The sequence below is a fragment of the Miniopterus natalensis genome, chromosome 5, assembly GCF_054644295.1.
Source record: "Miniopterus natalensis isolate mMinNat1 chromosome 5, mMinNat1.hap1, whole genome shotgun sequence".
Taxonomy (NCBI): Eukaryota; Metazoa; Chordata; class Mammalia; order Chiroptera; family Miniopteridae; genus Miniopterus; species Miniopterus natalensis.
Genome location: NC_142085.1, coordinates 79,765,769 through 79,785,923, shown reverse-complemented (window position 1 = coordinate 79,785,923; position 20,155 = coordinate 79,765,769). Strand labels below are relative to the sequence as shown.

General features: G+C 36.6%; 1 protein-coding gene across 2 annotated transcripts in view; it reads left to right on the top strand.

Moving 5' to 3' along the window:
• SHPRH (SNF2 histone linker PHD RING helicase) overlaps window positions 1-20,155 on the top strand; it is a 56,421-nt gene that overhangs the window by 10,366 nt on the left and 25,900 nt on the right. For both annotated transcript variants that reach the window (XM_016223948.2, XM_016223947.2), the window contains 12 exons: window positions 1,654-1,732; window positions 2,366-2,516; window positions 3,858-3,966; window positions 4,586-4,842; window positions 6,223-6,882; window positions 8,149-8,400; window positions 9,241-9,319; window positions 12,157-12,320; window positions 12,431-12,687; window positions 13,209-13,330; window positions 16,929-17,017; window positions 18,802-18,894. In XM_016223948.2, the coding sequence (XP_016079434.2) occupies window positions 1,654-1,732; window positions 2,366-2,516; window positions 3,858-3,966; window positions 4,586-4,842; window positions 6,223-6,882; window positions 8,149-8,400; window positions 9,241-9,319; window positions 12,157-12,320; window positions 12,431-12,687; window positions 13,209-13,330; window positions 16,929-17,017; window positions 18,802-18,894 (2,312 nt within the window). The remainder of the gene's footprint in view (window positions 1-1,653; window positions 1,733-2,365; window positions 2,517-3,857; window positions 3,967-4,585; window positions 4,843-6,222; window positions 6,883-8,148; window positions 8,401-9,240; window positions 9,320-12,156; window positions 12,321-12,430; window positions 12,688-13,208; window positions 13,331-16,928; window positions 17,018-18,801; window positions 18,895-20,155) is intronic.

Genomic DNA, 20,155 nt, shown 5'->3' with positions numbered 1-20,155 from the left:
ATTTTTTAGAGAGAGAGGAGGGGAGATAGAGAGAACCCATGGATGTGGAAGAGAAACATCGATTTGTTGCCTCCCGCACACACCCTGACCACAGGTAAAACCCGCAACCCAGGTATGTGCCCTGACCAGGAATCGAACCTGCAACCTTTTAGTGTACTGGATACCCTCCAACCACCTGAGCCACTCGGCCAGGGCTATGCTGCTGCTTTATCACCCAAAGGGATGTGCATAACGGGAGATTTTTACATGATTCTAGGACATGAAGTGTTGACCATTTCTTATTCTTCCTGTATCGATTTATTTTAGTTAAGGATGAATAGCTCTTATTTATCCCATGAGTTTCAGCTGATGCTTTTTTATCCAACAAACTTCTTTTTTTTAAACTTTCTATGTTGGAATATAAATATCAATTCATAGCCAATATTATTTCTTCCCACTTCTCCTCCTCCTGTCTTCTGAATTATTTTGAAGTAGTAATCACACATTATCGTATGTTAATATTTCAGTTTATTTCATTAAAAGATAGGGTTCTTTTAAACAGGTATATATATATAAAAAATAGTGAATTTTAAAACCAGTAATTCCTTAATATCCCCAAATCTTCCTTCCTCCCTTCCCATCCTTCCTTCCCCCTTTCTCTCTCTCTCTCTTACAGTTCGTTCAAATCTGAATGCAAATAACATCTGTATGTTGGAATTAATTGCTGCCTCTTAGTTAGTTTCTTTTAATTCATAGGTTTTATCTCCTCTCTCATTCTGTTTCTTTTTCCTCTTAACTTTAGATGTTGAAAAAATTGTTAGCTCTATTGTTTTTTCCACAGACTGGATTATTCTTTTCTTCAACATGAGATAATTTTTCATTAATTAATTTTATTAAGCCATAACTTACATACAAAAAAAGGTACAGATCTTAAAGGCACAGTTTGATAAGTTTTGACAAATCTATGCATCTGTGTAACAGCAACCCAGTGAAGACATAGAACTAGACTTTCCCAAAAGCCCACTAGCCACTCATGTCTCTTGAGACTTGAAAGGTGGCCTGTCCAAATTATGTGCTCTAAGTTTAAAATATACCAGATTTCAAAAAGTACAAAAAGTGTGAAAATCTCATTAATAATTTTTATATTGATTACATATTGAAATAATATTTTAGTTCTATTGGGCTCAGTAAATAGACTGTTACAATTTGTTACCTGTTTCTTTATATTCAGATCATACAGTGCTGACATAAAATCTATCCATCACCCCAGAAAGTTCCCTCATGGCCCAGTCGGTTCTCATACTTTAACCCCTTCTGGAGGCAACCACTGTCACCATAAATTAGCTTTGCCTGCTTTTAAAACAATAAATGGAACCCCTGGGGTGGGGAGAGAGTTGGCTTCTTTCAACATAATATTTTTGAGATTGATCCATGCTGCATGTGTCAGTGATTCATTCTTTTTTGTCCACAGACTGGATTTTGTTGATTAAATCACATGTGTCATTTGATAGTTCTTCTGTTTTCTATGGTTCCCAAAGGAATCCTAACCTTTTCCCCATGTGTATGGGGCTTACCTGGGTATCCTATCTGTTAACTTATTTTTATTTTAATGTCATTATCTGGCAGGAAAGAAAACAAACAAAAACTTCTTTTTATGGTTATATTTTTCTTTAGAAAATGCCCTGCACTTCTTATGGCGAGAGATTGTTACATCTGAGGGTTTGAAACTCTACTACAATCCATACACAGGCTGGTAAGGCAAAACTTTTATTTATGTATTTGATACTAAAAATAAATATTAGGAAAACTTGTATGAGTTTGGTAACATAGGTCTTTAGCCTTGACAGTATCTCAATACTAAGTGAAAGTCTTATTAGACATTTTTATAGATAAGCCAGACATTTTTCAGTAAATTAATGTTATACAAGAGACTTAAGCTGCTTAGTTATTGATATTTAAAGAGATTATAATTCTAAGTAAAAATGTCATCTTATTATGGGTCAGTATTTATCTTTTTTGTTAAACTTTTCAGCATCTATTATAAAAATTTTAGGAATTCTTAAATAGGTCTAGTGAATCAGTAGTTGTTGCCCTTCTTATTTTTTATTCCCAAATTCATAAAGGTCACAAAGAAAGCAGACATGTTTCCTTGGTTTTAGAAGAGAGAAATGGTAGCTGTTTCCCAAGACCACTCTTCTGTTTGCAGACTTTGTTGTCAGCTTTTGATTATCACAGTTCTTCAATTCTAGAAATAGGGATTTGAATTGTTTTACCCTAAAATGTAGTTTTAAAAGTTAGACTTTATGCATTTCTCTTAGTTCTCTTTAGGAACAGTCTAATTTTAATTGTATTCCTGTGATGTATTTTTCTTGTTTTTTTCTGTTAGCATCATCCGTGAGTACCCAAGTGCTGGGCCACAGTTGTTTGGTGGAATCTTAGCAGATGAGATGGGTCTCGGAAAGACAGTGGAGGTTTTGGCTCTGATTCTGACACATACTCGACAGGATATCAAACAAGATGCGCTGACTCTTCCTGAGGTAGGAGTACTGTAGGGCTTGTGAAATCAGGGGACATATGTTCTCATAAATCATCATATGTCCAACATTTGCTTGGCACTTAAGTCAACAGTTTCAATTTACGCTGCAGCTGATGACTTTTATTAGCTGGTAGTTAACTTCAAGTGGGCACAGAGAATGGGATGTGTGTGACCCGGCAGGGTTTTTCAAGCGATGTTGGCCAACTAGGAAGGGGGATATTCTCGCACTTACCAAGCTTCCTTTTAGTTGTCAGAGAAACTCCCTTAGGAAAATACTGTTACTTCCTCAAATGTTTTGTCACTGCTAACATCTCCATATTACCACTAAGTATTTTTGAGAACTTTTTTTTTAATTGTGCAGAATCTCAGATATGTAAATCAAGAATGTAATAATTAGAACTTTGTCAAAGGATACGTAGCTTATTCATTAGAGTACTAGATGAAATAAACTCTAAGTCCTTGTTCCAAAATATATAATTGTGTTTCAAAATGTAAATTGTAGAGTTTTAGAAGTATTCCATTGAGGAAATAGAGTTCATATTTTTCCATAATGAGGTAAAAAATAAAAAATTAAATTTGCTGGCCCAGCTGGGCGTGGCTCAGTGAGCATGGACCTAAGATCCAGGAGATCGGGGTTCAGATTCCTGGTCAGGGCACATGCCCGGGTTGTGGGCTGGGCAGCCGATCAATGACTCTCTCATCATTGATGTTTGTATCTCTTTCTCTCCCCCTCCTTTCCTCTCTCTGAAATCAATAAAGATATGTTTAAAAAAAAAATTAAATTTGCTGGAATGAGGCCACTACTTAAGGGTACAACTATAATTACCTGTAAGGCCCACTGTGCTCACAGCCTTAATGATTATATGACCTTTTGGTAGGGTCAGGTTTGCAAAGTTAGCCTTTCAGATTTGAGTATATAATGGAAAAAACCTATTTCCTTTCCTGAAAAATGAGTTGGACAAGTATGCAGTTTTAACTATCAGTAACTTCTTTCTGGCATTTTCTTCTCTTCGGCTATTTTAATTCTAAGTTATTTTTAGTATTATTATAAATTCAGTAGGTTAATTCCTTGTTTAAAGAAGCCTTAAAAAGTTAATTGTAGAAGTCCCCACACTTAACGTTTAGCTAATTCAAGATAATATGCAGTTTTTAAAAGTAGTAGCTAGCTCTAAGCCCCGAAATAAAAAATAAGGTTTGTATGTGTGAATAGCATATTTAGCCCTTTCTTTCATAACTTTTTATAACTCTTTTGCATCTCAATAGAAGGAGGGTTAATTTTAATAAACAATTCAGAATACTGAAAGCAAAACACTGTGTGACTATTGAATGTTGTTTATATCAGGGAAAAGTGGTGAATTATTTCATTCCATCACTTTATTCTGGAGGACCAGTAAAAAACACAGAAACTCAGAATATGGAAATTGAACCAAAAGAAAAAGTTCATTGCCCCCGTAAGTATGAAATATCTTAAAGAAAATACCTTTTTACAATGTTCTCTGTTGTAGTCCTTGTAAGCCTCATATAGAGATATCGTGTAATTATTATAAATAATTGTGTTTATAGTTGTCTATACTTTGCATAAATGGGTTCAATTACTAGTCATAGTATCTTAACAAAGTAAATTTTTTTTTTAATTTGACTTGGTCCAGGTAGTTTTTGCTCAATATTACACTTAAATTTCTTTAGCTTACAATTTAAACCAGACTTTGTTTATTCTCAGGCATAGCTACTTCAGTTTCTGATGGCAAATGAATGTTTCCCTTATTAATGATAGCATACACATAGATTATTGTGAGAGATTTTTAAAAATAATTTTAAATGATAGTTGCTTTGTAAGATTAACAAATTCATGAGTAATTCTCAAATTATTTCCATTATAGTAATTAATATGTTGAGATAAACTTTCATTACATAGTCTTCAAAATGACAGTATATAGACAGCATACCTTCAGTAGATCTTTGCTTATTTTTTTTATTACCTTAGTCCTCAGTGCACTTTAAGATGAACTGAGTTTTATTTAATTTTCATTTAATTGTTTCAACTGAGTTAGCATATCCTTTTGTATTTAGCTACACGTGTGATGCTCCTGACAGCCGTGAAAGAAATGAATGGAAAAAAGGGAGTCTCCATACTTTCCATCTATAAGTATGTCAGCTCTATATATAGATACGATGTCCAGCGTAACAGGAGTCTCCTGAAACGGATGCTGAAATGTTTAATTTTTGAAGGTCTTGTGAAACAGATCAAAGGCCATGGTTTTTCTGGGACTTTCACACTGGGGAAGAATTACAGGGAGGACGATGCAGGCGACAAGATGAGGAAGCAGGTAACGGCGCTCACGGGGGAGCTGGGAGTGGTGCTGCAGAGAGCTGGCAGAGCCCATCCGCTGAGGCTCTTACAGGCTGATGACAAAAGCACACCGCTTCGAGCATCCCTTAGGGCTCTGACTGATGTTTTCTGCCTCCAGAATATAAGTTCCATCAGAGTAGAAACTTCACTCTGGTTACCATTAAGCCCAGAGAAGAGTGCTTGGCGTATATCAAGTACTCAAATATTTATTGCTTGAATTATAAAATTAGTTGGTTAAGCATATTATAAAGTTTAAATTCTCTATTTTTATGCTGTTATCAGCATTTTAAAAGTTTGTTCCATATTTTAAGAATGTTAACAATACCTTATATTTGCCTAGTTCTTTATATACATTTTGAATTCTCACTTTTCCCATGTTCATCATCTTATAAAATTTGTATATTTTGTTATAAAAATACTTTTTAGGGCTGTCAATTTCAATTTGCTTTTAAGAAAATAGTTACAAATTTATAAACATAAATCGAGGAAAGACTAATGACAGCAAGTCCAAGTGCGGAGCTGCCAGCTTGGTTACTGTGAAAAACGGCACATGACTGAGTACATCCTCAAGTAGGGAGTCTCCAGCAGCTTCTCCCAGCCAGAGCAGAGGATGGCGTGAACTTCCATACTTTTACTCGTTCTCTGTCAACAAAAAAAGAAAATCTCCTTCAATTGATACCATTTATTCCCTGTTAAGGGTCCCAACTCCTCTGTTTGCCCTTGGCTCTGACATCCCTTCTAGGGAGCTGTTGCTGACACAGCCTTCTCATCACAGCCCCTCTCAGTACACCCCTTACACATTCCTGTAACATTGCTTCACTTCTACTCTTCTCTCTTTTCCAACATACCCTTTTGAGAGCAGGGGCTAAATATTCCTTATATTTATCCCCAGCATCACACAGAATTGACGTTCAATCAATAATTGCTGGAGGGAACACAAGTAGAAAGGAGAAAGAAAGAAGGGCTTTGTTTACTAATTGCAGTAACTAATATGTTAACTTCCACTTTCTTTTAATCACCCTAGTTTGTATATTTAGGTCTTGTAAACTACTAGTCGTTTAGTGATTTAGGCAGACTATAAATTTTTAAGAGATTAGTACCAAGGTATTAGTAGCTCCCCTGATCTTTCTAACTTTTATCTTCTCCAATCTTATACAGTCAGCCTCTCTTTTCTTCCGGACCTATAGACTACGGGGATGGTTCTTATAGAGGGCACATTGAAAGCCACTGACCAGGAGTGATTCTCCTCAAGAAAAAGAGTAGCAGGATTTTTATGTAAAGCACATAAACAAAGTTGGGAATGTAATTTCAGAAATGTAACGTGTTGAAATAACTTATTAAATAATGTTTTTCATAGGCAGTATGGAGTCCAAGGAAAAATCAGAAAGAATCCAGAAAGTCAGTGAGCAAGGACACAGATTCTGAGTACTTGCCATCAAATACCTCTGATGATGATGATGATCCTTACTATTATTACTGTAAGCCCAGGAGAAATCGTAGTAAAATGAGGAAAAAGCCTTCTCCATCCACAAAAAAGGGGAAAAGTCAGCCTGACGTCGATCTCAGTTCACAAGATCAAGGTCCAGTGACCAGTGACTCTGGAATCACTGATGTTACCACATCCACAAGTACATGTGTCTTTGAAATCCAGCAAGAGCATGCAGCAGAGGCCCAAGCTGAATCTCCAGACCCTGCTGGTGGTGATGTGCCACATTCTAATATCACGAGTCCCTATAATTCGTCTGACTATCGTTTTGAGTGCATATGTGGTGAGCTTGACCATGTAGACCGTAAGCCTCGTGTTCAGTGCCTGAAATGCCACCTGTGGCAACATGCAAAATGTGTGAATTATGAAGAGGAGAACCTGAAGATTAAGCCTTTCTACTGCCCCCACTGCCTTGTTGCAATGGAGCCAGTGTCAACAAGAGCAACACTGATCATATCTCCCAGTTCCATCTGTCATCAGTGGGTGGATGAAATCAACAGGCATGTGAGGTCGTCATCTCTGCGAGTCCTGGTAGGAAAGTTTGGGTTCTTTAAATTAAATATAAATTTTTGCTGCTTTATGATAGTTTTTATAATCTTTGTCACTTTGTTTATCGCAAAAAATAACTTCATGAGATAATATTCAATCAGAACTTGAAGAAGAAATTGAAAATATGAAATAGATCACTTTTTTTTTGACATCAAAAATTCAGAAGTTAAAGTATTTGAGTAGAAAGATGTGAAAGCTTTTGAACAAATTCTTTATCATGTAAATGAAAAGGTCTTTGTATAAGCACTTATACTCAGAGAGGAATGCAATTCAAAAACAGCATTGACTGAGAGTAGCTACTTGTCTGATCCACCACCTCTTAGCTCCAGAATCATCCTCTGAAGCCTCAGTTACCTTAGCTGTAAACTATGAATTTACTCTTTCAACAAATATTTATTGAGCACCTATTTTGTGCCAGGAACTGTGCTAAATTCTGAAAATAGTATCCCCTCATGACTCACTGGGAAGATTAAATTATGTGATAAAGTGCTGGCACATAGTGTGTGGTTCACTCATTGTTATGTTTGCTAAGGTTTGTGTTCTTCACTCAGTTCTTCTTTCCATTCAGAGAGTATTACAGGTGTTCTGTCTCAGCCACTGTCGTAGGCATGGAGAGAGATACAGCAGTAGGCAAAGCGCCATCTTTCTGACTGGGCAGCTCTGTTCTGCGGCGTGAACAGACCTTAGTTTGAATCTTGGCTCTTCTAGTTTTGGACGAGTCACTTCACATTTCTTATGTGTGAGGTAGGAGATAACTGCCTCCAACAGGATTGTTGTTGAAGACAGGCAAAGCAGTGTTTGAGACATAAGAAGCATTCTATAAATAACAGCTCTTACTCCTAGTTGTTCATACCGTCAGGTCTTTGCATGTGCTATTGATCCCGTCTTCCTACCTACCTACATGTCATGTCCATTTCCCCTTCTCTGCCCTTGAGAACTCCTAACTGTTCTTCAAATCCACCTCAAATTTTAAGTCCTCTCTGAATTTACCTTCTCAGCCATAGAGTTGGTCCTTCCACTGTGATGCCACCACATTTACTTCTGTTACAGTTCCATACGCATTGCTTCTATTGTTAGTCTTTCCCACTAAAATGTGTCTTTCTCTCAGCAGGTATGGAATGTATCTCAAAGCGCGTTTGGTGTTAAACATGGAGAATGGACTTAGTAAGGGTACAAGTGAATGATCATTTCAATTATCTTTGAAGAGCTTTTCTGCAATTTACTATGTCTGTGCTGTTTATTTTCTAGGTATATCAAGGAGTGAAGAAAGATGGCTTTTTACAGCCTCATTTTTTGGCAGAACAGGATATAGTTATCATTACCTATGATGTCCTTCGTTCAGAGCTAAATTACGTAGATATCCCACACAGCAACAGTGAGGATGGGCGTCGCTTACGGAACCAGAAGCGCTATATGGCCATTCCTAGCCCCCTAGTAGCTGTGGAGTGGTGGAGGATCTGCCTTGATGAAGCTCAGATGGTCGAATGTCCTGCTGTAAAAGTGAGTTTCTGCAGAATCTTTTGAGAGCTGAGGAAGATACAGGGGGTAGGAATTGGAAGAAGTTGTCTGTAGAAGTTTTAATAGTTTAAGTGTAATTAACCCACAGTATTGATATTGGCCAGAAGTTTGCTGTTAAATACCCTTACATTTGCTTTTCTCTTATGCTGTGAACTAAATAGCCCTTAGGAATTTTTTGGTCCTCTGAATCATTGCCCTGTGTGCAGAGCCCATGTACATTTGAGTAAGATAGTAGTTTATGTGTGATGAAGATAAGAGAACTGTATTTAGGGACTTTTGTAAGGATTTCTGCTAAGAGGAAAGCAAACATTTCTGCCAAGTGGAAAACTTATCATACAGGCTCTGATAGCTTTAGACCAAAGTTGACTTTGGCAATTTTTTATCAGAGAGACCAGATGGTAACTAAAATCCTACTTTAGAAGATAGAATTTTGATTCAGCCGCTGTCACCTGTCTTTATTTTGTCTTCTTTGGCCAGCCTGTAACCTGTCCTGAATTTTTAAATCATATATTAGTCCAGTGATTCACTCTGAAGGATGGAGTGAGGGTGTATCTAGTCATTCAGGGAGGCTTTTCACTTGAACTGCCCTCCTTTCGGGGCGGGGGGAGGTGGCACATGGCATCCCGCTAATGAGAACCACTGTACTATAACTTATCTGCCACTGAACAGGACAGTCAACGTGGAGTGTGCTAACTGCTAAGTAAGAGCAGGTGCACCTGACCTGAAGCGTAGCTTTCTGTGGGCTGTTGTCATGAGTAAACATTCCTGACTTCTGCATTTTTCTTGTTTTTTTCTTTTTTTATTCCATATTTCTCTCATCAGGCCGCAGAAATGGCTCAGCGCTTGAGTGGGATTAATCGCTGGTGCATCAGTGGCACTCCAGTACAGAGAGGACTGGAAGGTAACATATGGTTTCCTCACAGGTTGCCTATATTTAAAAAGCTTAATTTTTTTGAAGAAAAAGTGTTGTGATGTTTAACCTTTGCCGAAATCCTTACTTAAGTGATTTGTATTTGTATTTGACTCCTAGCAGTTACTAGCATTTACCTTTTTAAATGGAATTGGGTGATTTCTGTTTGCAGATATGAGGACAGATATATAGTGAGTAGTGCCATTGTCCTAAGTTGAACAGTTATTGTGCATGCCTAAACAGTATAGATATGGGTCGGATCAAACTCAGAGTCCCAAAATAGTAGATAGAAAACAGCAAGAACCTGACAAGAGAGAAAGGAATTCATTTTAATTGGCTGTGTCTATAAAACTAGAACCATAACTTTCATAGCCTGAATCTACAAATAGTGGAACTATAATTTTACTAATTGTAAAAGTTATAAAATATTAATAGCTTTATAATATCACACCATTTGATTATTACCATTATTCCTTCAACTGTTCCTCTTCTTGGACATTTAGGTTGTATCTAGTTGTCCCTCCCACACACACACTATAACTCATGCGTCTACATAATCTCATTTATATAACTTACTTTTTCCAAAGAGAAGACATTGCATTTTTAAAACTTTTTTTCAAGTTGTGAATATTTAAAACTAAAAGTTCAAAGTTGTTTTACATAAGAAGTTTCCTAAAAAGATGTCATTAAAATGCAGTTAAATTATAAAATATAAATATTCTTAGAGTCCTGTGGCAAATATTCATCCTCAAAACTTATCTTTCTAAAAATTCAAGTTGGAAAACTTTTTACCCTACTAAAATAAAAATATCAACATCCACTACTGTGACCTGAAAAACAGTCTGTTTTTTGATGATTATTTTTAGGAAGAAAAATGTCTAGGAAAATTTTATAAATACATACTTAAATATTTGTATAATTTTAGTAAATTACATATATATAGAATAATATCAGAATAACTAAAAGGCCAGACTTAGTGGTCTGCTGTTACATTTGGAAACTGCCCACATTGTAGATATTTAGGTGTTACTGAGACATCCGACTCAAAAGTTAGCTGAGGATACAGGAAAAAGAAAACAACTATCAGAGTTACTTTTTTCTGATTTTAGTGTTGAAATTCTATGAGCAAAGTGGCTAGGGATCATCTCTTGGTTAGACTTATATTTCAAAAGATCACTAGTTGCAGTGTAGAGAATGGTTTAAAAACTGGGGCTTAGTGGATCAGAGGCTATCCATTGATTGGCTGCAATAAGAAATCTAAGCAAGTAATGCTGGCATTTGGGTTTGGACCAGGTTGTCTTGAGGAAACACAAAAAGTGGGTAAGGAAAAGTGAACAGGACTTAGACCAGGAAATGCCAGGACTTCCAACTCGCATAACTCCATGGAGAGTGGAAATACTCACCAGCGAATGGCATTGGAAGGGAAACATGTTTGGGCAAAAGTATTATGGATGTGATTTTGGCAGATTGAGTTTGAGGTATCTTTGGGACCTCAGAGAAGAGGTACACATAGGCAACTGGGAAATTTAGATCCGGGATTTCTGCATCGAGGCAATCGTTCTTTCAGATGTTACTAACTCTCTGTAACCACTGAAGTAATTTAATTCAACCTAAATATTTGTTGCTTATCTTTTTATAGCTTCTAAAGAGAATACACGCCGATTGTGAACATGTTTAACAATACAGAAAAATATAAAGAAAATTACACTTAGCTATAAACTTCATTTGGCAACATAACCACTGTTCAGTCTTTTAAATGTTTATTTATTTGTACTTACACTGCATGCATAATTCTATATTCCATTTATTTTTTTACTTACCATTATAACCTAGCAGTTTTTCATGTTTAAAAATTCATCATGAATGTCTGGAAAACTGCTAAGGTATAATGTTAAGTGGGGGGAAAAGGGGAATATAAAATTGAGTGTCTAATCAAGAAATATATATAAGAAATACCGTGTTCTAAAGCTAACAACCACAAGCCCTGCTAGATCAAAAAATTAAAAAAGTTCTGTCTTATAGGGGAGGTGAATACCATAATTTATTTAGTCATTCCTTTATTTCAGTGATTTTTATGCTATTTATTTTTGCTATAACTATCACTTTGTAGGTATATCTTGTCTCTACTTTTTATCATTGTCTTAAGCTTATTTCCTAGAAGTGGAATTATTAGATCAAAGGATTTGAAGAATATTAGATCAGAGAATATTCTCCATGTTAGTTTTGTAATTATAACTTTTTTCCTGATCTAGCAAATGATGCATCTCTCAGTTTTAGTGCATGATGTATATATTTCTTGAGCAGGTACACTCAGGTAGTTTTCTGATTTTACTTCTGATGGAAATTTCAGACTTTTAAATTAAATATAAGCTTTGTCTAATGGTTCTGTAAACTTTTTTTTTTACTTTTTAAAAAATATTTCTATTGATTTTTAGAGAGAGAGGGAGAAAGAGGGGGAGAGAAAGAGAAACGTGGATGTGAGAGCAGAGCATTGATCGGCTGCCTCCTGCTTGCCCACCACCAGGCGATCAAGCCTGCAACCTGGGCATGTGCCCTGACCAGGTCATGGAACGATGCTCAGCCAGCTGAGCCATACCGGCCAGGGCTGGTTCTATAAACTTTAAAACTAGCTCCTAGCACAAAGTATAGAGTGAATGTAAGTTGAATTGGAATTGACTTTGAGATTCAAGAGCCTGTACAATCTGCATGTTAGTTCATGGAAAGTGCTCTGTGCTGTGTAATGTCTGTTAAAGTGATTATTCAGAATTGTCACGAAGGAATATAGAAGCAGTTATTCCCCAAGTGCTTTGTTCTTTTTTTCTTTGCAGATCTTTTTGGGTTAGTGGTCTTTCTTGGCGTTGAACCTTTCTGCGTCAAACACTGGTGGGTTCGACTTCTCTATCGCCCTTACTGCAAGAAGAATCCTCAACCCCTCTACAGCTTCATTGCCAAGATTCTGTGGAGGTCTGCAAAGAAAGATGTGATTGACCAAGTCAGTACAAAAAAGTTTTTATTGATTAAGGGTATTAAAAGGAAACACAAGAGATGGGATGGACAGTTAAATTTCCAGGTGAAATCTTTTTGTTTTTTCTCTCTCTACAGATTCAGATACCTCCTCAGACAGAAGAAACCCACTGGCTCCACTTTTCTCCAGTGGAAAGACATTTCTATCACCGTCAGCATGAGGTGTGCTGCCAGGATGCAGTAGTCAAACTCAGGAAGATTTCTGACTGGGCTCTGAAGCTCAGCAGCCTGGACAGAAGGACTGTAACCTCCATCCTGTACCCACTGCTGAGGCTCAGGCAGGCCTGCTGCCACCCACAGGCTGTTCGTGGGGAGTTCCTACCGCTCCAAAAGAGGTTTTATTATCAATTTCCTTCTACCACAACTGAGAATATAGTAGTAATAGACCATATTTAAGCAGTTAGCGTCCTAGCCCCCAGTTTCACGTCCTTGTCACTGAGTCATCAGTTATTTTGAGCAGTGTGGTGGTTTTTCTTTGGTGTGGAACTCCATTTGTGAATGAGAATCACATCTTCAAAATTATTTTTATGGTTTTGAACATCTCTTTTCAAATTAGGACTTTTGTTTTGTTTTGTTTTTGCTTCATTCCAGATATAAAAGGCTTTTGGTTTTGTTTTTTGGTTTATAGGGTTGGGTACTATCTGTAGTTTCAGGCATATACTGAGGGTCTTGGAATGTATCCCTGGGGATAAGAAGGGATGACTAATTAAGGTAAAATGATAGTGATAAGTGGAGGTGAAGAGAAAGATGCTGATGATCCCACAAAGGCTCTGTACGAGTCTGATGATTTTATGCGATATAATACTCTCACTTGGGATCTTCACTCTGGTTCTGAGCAGCCTGCCTCTTCTTTTAGCACCATGACAATGGAAGAGCTCCTGACGTCGCTGCAGAAGAAATGTGGAACGGAATGTGAGGAAGCACATCGGCAACTAGTTTGTGCTCTCAATGGCTTAGCAGGGATCCACATCATTAAAGGTAGAAGGTGATTGCTTGTTATCTCTGACTCTCCTTCATGAGAACTCTTCCGGCCGTGTGAACTCAAGTGGTGTTTTTTTTTGCAACTTTAATGAACCATTGAGTGCTCTCTTTAACAACTAATTCAATCTATTATTGCATTTGTAATACAATAAGAGATTATATAGTTTTGTAGCCTTTATAATAAACCATAGTGACTGTTAAGGGTTTTCTAGTAGTAATGAGGAAAGTGCTGATATAAATGTAGCCTTTTTAAAACTACTTTTAAAACCTTCTCTAATAGCTTTGGTTTTGAAAATTGTAATTATAAACTTAATTGGGATGGATTTACTGCTTTTAGTTTCCATTGCTTAACTTCACAATATATTTAAATAAATTAAACAATAAATTAATTAAAGAATATATTTATATTCACAATAAATTAAACAGTATATTTTCATTCATTCATTCATTCATTCATTTACTTTTGTTATCCTCACCTGAGGAGGATATTTTTTCCCTTGCTTTTCAGAGAGAATGGAAGGGAGGGAGAGGAGAGAAAGAGAGAGAGACACATCGACTGTTTCCCTCTTATACACACCCCAACCAGGGGCAGGAAACGAACCTTCAACCCTTCATTGTACAGACCAACACTCTAACCACTGAGCAATACCAGCCAGCGCACATTTCTAAAAGTAACATTACATATTTAACTTAAATAATTTTATTTTTTTTTTAAATATATCTTTATTGATTTCAGAGAGAGGACAGGAGGGGAGAGAGAGAGATAGAAACATCAATGATGAGAGAGTCATTGATTGAGCCCGCAACATGGGCATGTGCCCTGACTGGGAATCAAACCCCGATCGCCTGGATCCTAGGTCGACACTCAATCGCTGAGCCATGCCTGGCCGGGCTAACTTAAATAATTTAAACTCTAAATGTAGAGCTCAGACAATGAAGATCTAAAATTAATTTCAAACTCTAGAGGGATTTACTTATATGCAAATGTACATATATGATATGCAATGCATATTCTAAGTGCTCAGTGATTATAGTATTAAAAACAGTATTATTTCAATTTTGTATAATGTGTTTTCTGCATCATATTTTTTGGAGAAAATTAGGTTGGCAATATCAAATGCAGTACAATTTGTTTACTTGGAAATGTTACTGCCATCAAGTGGCAAGGAGTGGGTATTTCCAAATATGACTTAAAATTGTATAACTTGCCCTAGCCGGTTTCTTTCAATGGTTAGAGCATTGGCCCATGGACTGAAGAGTCTTGGGTTCAATTTCTGTCAAGGGCAAGTATCCAGGTTGCAGGCTCCTTACCGGGGGCCCGGTCCAGGTGCTTGTAGGAAGCAACCAATTGATGTCTCTCTCACATTGATATCTCTTTCTCTCTCTGAGTCTCTCTCTGTATGTGTCTCTCTCCCCCCATTCTACTCTCTCTGAAAAAGCAATGGAAAAATATCCTCCAGTGAGAATTTTTTTAAAAAATTGCCTAACTTATTGAACATGCATATTTCTGTGTCTTCCCAGGAAAGCATGTGTTTTTTAATAAGCATAAATAAGTTGGTATTATAGTGAGCAGTTCAACTTCAGTGGCTTACATTCTGACTTAGTATTGTTCCTCCTTTAGAAGGTGTGGTAATTATGAAGAATTGTCAGATGAATTAGTCTCTACAAATGGTAGTATACTACTACTAGAATCTATATGTCTTTTGAAAAGCTTCACAAGAATCTTTAAAAGTAAAAAAAAGAGACCTCCTTGCGTGATAATTGAGTATTACTCCTACATGATAATGTGTTTTATTATTGTGAAAATAATCTTTTTTATCAAAGTGAATAGAAATGGGTTGACAATAAAGCAGTATGAAAATATATGCTTTAGAAAGCTATGTATTAAGTAACTGGTAGCACTCAGTAGAAAACAGTAGTATAAAAGGAAGTGTTATGTACAACAATGTGACTGTACTTAATACCACTGAACTGCACACTTGAAAATGTTTGAATTGGTAAATTTTATGTTATATGTATTTTACAATAAAATATGTATTGCCCGGCTGGGCGTGGCTCAGCGGTTGAGCGTCGACCTAGGATCCAGGCAATCGGGGTTCGATTCCCAGTCAGGGCACATGCCCCGGTTGCAGGCTCAATCCCCAGTTGGGGGCGTGCAGGAGGTGGCCGATCAATGACTCTCTCATCATTGATGTTTCTATCTATCTCTCTCCCTCTCCTTTCCTCTCTCTGAAATCAATAAAGATATATATTATAAAAAATTATATTTATATATAATCAGCATTAACAAAAGAGAGAACCAACAACAAAATTTACAAAGGTGTATATATAGTGAGAGAGTAGAGAGAAAGTTCATTATGGCTCTAAACAAAGCCCTGATATTAATAAATTGATATTAATAAAACTAGACTGAAGTTAAAAAACAGAAAGCAAGTGTATATGATGATCAGGAAATAAAGGCTTTTTTTCCCCCCAATAAACTGAAACTAGAACATCTCTGTGCCATCTTTTGAATTTCATGATTTTGTTACTTTTAGGTTTTTATTTTAATTATATTTATGTTAGCTACCAGTTTAAAGTTTTTCCCTAGGCAGCAAATAAGATAGATTTCATTATTTATGCCATTAAAAATGTTTCATCTCTCCTTTCATTAAGGTGTCGTCAGACTTTTTCTGAAAGAACCAGATAATAAATATTTTAGACTTGGCAAGTCATAGATCTGTTGCAACTACTCAGCTCTACTGTTACAGTGCAAAAGCAGCTGTGAACAAATGAGCATGGCTGAGATCCAATAAAACTTTATTTGTGGACCCTGAAATTTAATTTCACATAATTTTTACATCTCACGAAGTATTATTATTTTCAATTTCAATTTTTTCAACTATTTAAAAATGTAAAAATCATTCTTAGCTCATGGTTTCTATAAAAATACAGAGAGTCAGATATAACCCATGGACCATAATTCACCAACCTGTACTTACAACTGATATTTCTTAAATTATTTTATTTGAATGAGCTGCTAATCATGAACAATATGAAACAGCATAAATTTCAGGTTGATTGTGATTTGTGTGACCAGAAATGGAAAGAAAAACCTGTAAGTTTTTGAAATGTAGTTCTTAATTGCGAATTGTTTTGACCACCAAGAAGAACACCTGTCAAGAAGAGTATATTATTTTTCCAAGAATTATATGTTGGTTGGTCACAGTATTTTGAATATTTGTTTTTAAATACCTATAATCACCCCATACTTGTCCTAATTTTAAACATCATAATGAATACTGATTGGTACTCTCTAACTTCAATGAGAAGGAAATCATTTGTCCAAATTAGAAGTTAACCTAGTTTGTTTTTCAGTATAATATTAAAACATTGCAAATACATTTGATTGATGTCCTAGTCTGTGAAATTAGCGAAAGGACCTATCATCATCTTTTTTACTGGAGCGATAATGCCAAGTCAAATTCCTTTTCTTAAAAAGGAATTTCTTCATCGCTAAGTTATATTTTCACAGACTTTTTAAAATATAGGTAACTAGGTCATATTGGGAGCTAAATACATGACTTTTTATGCCTTAAATGCTTTAATTCTTCAGGTGAGTATGCATTGGCAGCAGAACTGTACAGAGAAGTGTTGCGTTCGTCTGAGGAACACAAAGGAAAACTCAAAACTGATTCACTCCAAGTAAGTAAAAACTAAAGTCTCAAGTACATACTTTTGTTTTTTTACAGAATAATTTTTCTGAATATTTAAAAAGATGAAAGGTAACAAATGGACTGAGCCATAATATCTGGGTATGAAGTTTGGGATTCAGTCCTTTCAGTAAGCACCCAAGTTGATTTGCATCTACAGTCCTACCTCAGTGTCCTCAGGGAATTGGTTCCAGAGCACCCTCCCTCTCATGGTACCAAAATCTGTAGATGCTTGGTTCCCTTTTGTAAAATGGCTTAGTTTTGCATATAACCTAAATTTGCATTTAGGCTACAGCAGGGTATGCCTCCACATCACTTCATTTGTGTGAATTCAGCAGAGTGCTTGATATGTGGCAAATTCAAGTTTTGCATTTTGTAATTTTTTGGATTTTTTTTTCCCCGCCGAATACTTTTCATCCTGAAACCTGCGAATTTGGAGGGTAGGCTGTCCATGAAAGTTTGAGAATCAATACTATTCCACATGTTCAGGCCAGTATTGGCACAAGGCTGACTAGCTAAATCTAACCTACATTAGAAAAACAGCTTGAATTATTTGTACTTCAAAGAATGAGGTCAATTTTATCACTTTTGCATTTGAACATCAACATATTAATTCACATGGTTTTCACAAAAAAAGTAAAGAAAATGAGTGAATCTCAGCAATGGAACTATGTAATAATGAAACCTATCCAATGATCTTCTAGTTTAATTTTTGGAGGTCTTTTAGGGAGATTTGGATATTTGAATTATAACATTTAAGTGTTAAATCTCTTTCCATTCTCGATTCTGCCGCATGGATTATATAGACAAAGCTCTCTACCTGAATGGTAAATAAGGACCACGTTTACTAACCTTGGGACATTTAGGCTTGAGTCTCTGGTGAGCCTTCTTTATCATTCAGAATGATACGCTCTGGGACCTACGTGTTCACATGTACTTCAGCAGATGGCGGGGGAGGGGTGAGGAGGGAAAATTAAATATAAGTGTGCTTTTATTCTGCATGGATACGGAGAACAGAAGGCAAGCCCTGGCCTTAAGCAGTGTGTGTGCTTCAGGGGAGAGGGAGGAAATGCAAAGGTGTCATGCTCCTGAGTGAGGGAAACCAAGGTGGAAGAGTGATCCTTTAGCCCCTACCTGTCTTCCCAAGATAACAGACAGAAATTACCCTCACTTTATTCCTTCTCATAGCCCTTGACTCCAGGAGTCTCTACCCAGTTGTAGACACAACGTCACATTGAGAAACCTGGCTTATACTGAGTGCAGAGATATAAGAGAGAGTTTTCCTGTACCACCTTCACCTCCAGCTCTGCCCTATCCGGCCCTTAAGTGCAACAGGTCTATGTCACAGCCTTGTTTCCTTATGTGTCATTTTCCTTATTTTTATCATAATACACGTGCCAGGATCGTGCAGACTCATCGTCCAGAAGAGGAATCGGGCTTGGGCAGCCCACCTCTTTATTTTGTTGGACTTACTTGGCATACCCATTGTTCCCTGTGTAGGCAAATGCATTATAATGGAAAAGTACACCTACGTTACATATTCTGCTAAATACAGACATATTTCGTAAGAGTAGATTTTTAATTGAAGAAAATGTATATCATTGTGAATTAAGACCTTGACTATAAAACTGACTTTGGCTTTCTCTGAGAAAGCCGGCACTCAAATCAGTGATACAATTATGTGGTTAGTGCTCTGTGTGCCATGTTAACAGTAGGTTCTCCGCTTAGAGTTGACTGCGTTGGCTGTCGTAATTACTGCCTTTTGTATGTTTGTAGAGACTTCATGCTACTCACAACTTGATGGAATTGTTGGCAGACAGGCACCCAGGGATACCTCCTACCTTGCGAGATGGCAGACTTGAGGAAGAGGTAATTATTATTTTTCATTCTTTCCGTTAAAGAGTATTTTTTCAGGCTTCATGCTCCACCTAATTGATATTTCCTAGAGCGCACAACATTTAAATAGAGGTAATCCTCTTTTCCTGCTGCTTTGGCCTTTCTGACTTTGCGGTGGTGATTGGGGAGGTGAAGAAAAGCAGTACTCCATAGTATTCTGCTTTTCTGGTGATGTGCTTGCAGCTAGAGGGCAACGGCTTGTTGTAGATGTGGTTATTGATAGTCAAAGCACAGGCTATAACTGAACAACACATTTTAAAAGTTCTTGTTGATCTCATGACAGATCTGAAAAAGATATAGTGAAAATAAAAAGTTTTATACTTTTGCCACCTTTTTGTTTATTATTTATGACAGTAAATTCAGATTTTCAGTGGTACGTATTTCTTATGTCCTCAAAGAAGTTCCCTCTGCAATGAGTATTGCCTCTCTCTGGAAAGAGTGATATTATAAATTAATTTATAATAAATCTTCAGTAAGCTTATTATGCTAATTCACCCATGGATTTTTGTCCTTTTAAAGGTCAAAGAGAGATGGCAAAGCTTAAATCTAATGAGTAGTAGATATGTTTGAAACGTATCACACCTGTTAGTAGAGCTTTTATTTGAATCAACAAGATAAAAAAATAAGATTGTATAACTATGTACAACCCTTTCTTAATGTTAGATGGCAGCCTAAGTGTTAGAAATTTTTTAATGAAATTTTATTTGCATTGCAGGCATCTAATCTAGCATATAATCACTCACTCTTTGTTTACCTGCCTTTAGTGACAGGAAGCTCTGGGAGATAGTCCAGTCTGTTAGTAGACATCTTTAATGACCAACTAATTATAGCCAGGGAATTTTAATAGAAATTAATTGGAAGTTTGTGACAGGTAAAGAAAAAACTCATCGTGAGGAGGATGGTTCAGGCTATACACATGGATGTATTTCCATGTGTTGTCACTTTTGCGTAACTCTCAGAATATGAGGGCACAGGATCCGAGGAATCATCTACTTCAACCACCTCCTTCCGTAATTGAAGTAACGGAAGCCCAGGGAGGCATTGCCTTGTACAAAGAGGCGTATCTGTTCAGTGAAACCTCAAGAAATTCCCACCCCCCTTCTTTTTAAAGTCAAAAGTGGTCCAGTTTTGGTAATTTTATCTGGTTTATAAGAATTTTAAAGTATTTCTATTGCTTGCAAATTATGTGATCCTTCTTAAGTCGGAAGGGGAAGAGTTTTTAGACCTTTGTTGT